Source organism: Micropterus dolomieu, linkage group LG05, assembly GCF_021292245.1.
Source record: "Micropterus dolomieu isolate WLL.071019.BEF.003 ecotype Adirondacks linkage group LG05, ASM2129224v1, whole genome shotgun sequence".
Lineage (NCBI taxonomy): Eukaryota > Metazoa > Chordata > Actinopteri > Centrarchiformes > Centrarchidae > Micropterus > Micropterus dolomieu.
Window position 1 is genome coordinate 14,884,983 of NC_060154.1, and position 1,278 is coordinate 14,886,260.

The 1,278-nt window shown below is 36.8% G+C and overlaps 1 protein-coding gene across 2 annotated transcripts in view; it reads right to left on the reverse strand.

The window, feature by feature from the left end:
- Nucleotides 1–1,278, reverse strand: part of atp13a3 (ATPase 13A3) — a 131,948-nt gene that overhangs the window by 112,436 nt on the left and 18,234 nt on the right. For both annotated transcript variants that reach the window (XM_046048681.1, XM_046048679.1), the window contains exon 5: nt 108–124. In XM_046048681.1, coding sequence (XP_045904637.1) covers nt 108–124 — 17 coding nt within the window. The remainder of the gene's footprint in view (nt 1–107; nt 125–1,278) is intronic.

Sequence of the window (1,278 nt, forward strand, 5' to 3'; positions counted from 1 at the left end):
GGGGGGGGGGGGGGGGGGGGGGGGGGGGGGGGGGGGGGGTCTGGGTCTCCAGGCTGCGGAAGGGGTTGCTCCCTGGGGCCAGCATCACGCGCACCCTGGCCACAAACCAGCGCCGGAACTCATCCTAGTCGGGGAAAGGAAAAAAACAAAACCAAAACCACAAAGTTGTATGACTGGACTTTTAATGAACTTCATTCATAAACCCCGCCCATTACTAACTAACCTTAGCACTTACTCTGCAGAATTTAGTACATTTCTGTCACGGCTGCATGTCTAAAATACATTAGCAGGACAGATTTTATATATATATATATATATATATATCTATATATATATATCTATATATATATATAGATATATATATATCGATATATATATATAGATATATATATATAGATATATATATATAGATATATATATATATATATATATAGATAGATAGATAGATAGATAGATAGATAGATAGATAGATAGATAGATAGATAGATAGATAGATAGATAGAGAGAGAGAGAGAGAGATAGAGATAGAGAGAGAGAGAGAGAGAGAGAGAGAGAGAGAGAGAGAGAGAGAGAGAGAGAGAGAGAGAGAGAGAGAGCGCATTTGGCTTCCTGTTTGGTACTTATAAGTCATGCAAAGCAAAAACACAATGCTACTGACAGTTTCAGTTTAGGTATTTTTATTAAAATATTTTGGACTTAGCCTACACTTGCACAGTGCATGTCGCCGTATTTACTTTGCAATGACTTCCAGTCTGTTTTCCGCCGCCACTATCATTTTAAAACTCTGTTTTTAAACAAATACGTAGCAGTGAGGATGTGGCATAATCCTAGCTCTAACCTAACCCTCATTCAAGTTCCTATTTCTGAACAAGCCTCTTTAAGTGAGCAGTAGCAAAATGTTTACACTTGAAGGCTGTTCTTAATAAGAGCTGCACTGATCGATCAGTGCATTTGCGTTTTCAGCTGGATCAACCGACCATGTTATACTGCAATTCATTTACAGTTGCATTTTAGTTGTACAAAAAAGCTTTATTTTAAGATTTGTGACAGTGAACGGTCCTGTAACAGTTTGGGAGAAAATGTAGACATAATTTAATAGTCATTGTTTTATTGTGAACATACAATCAAATGGACCCCAGAAAGAACAGCCAATGCTTATGCTGCTGCTAATTGGGATTCTAAATAGAAAGAAAGAAATTTGCAATTAAAGAAAGTTACAAAAATTACTGCATGTGTTGTAAAATAAAGTTTGGAATCAAACAAAAAAAAAAAAAAAAA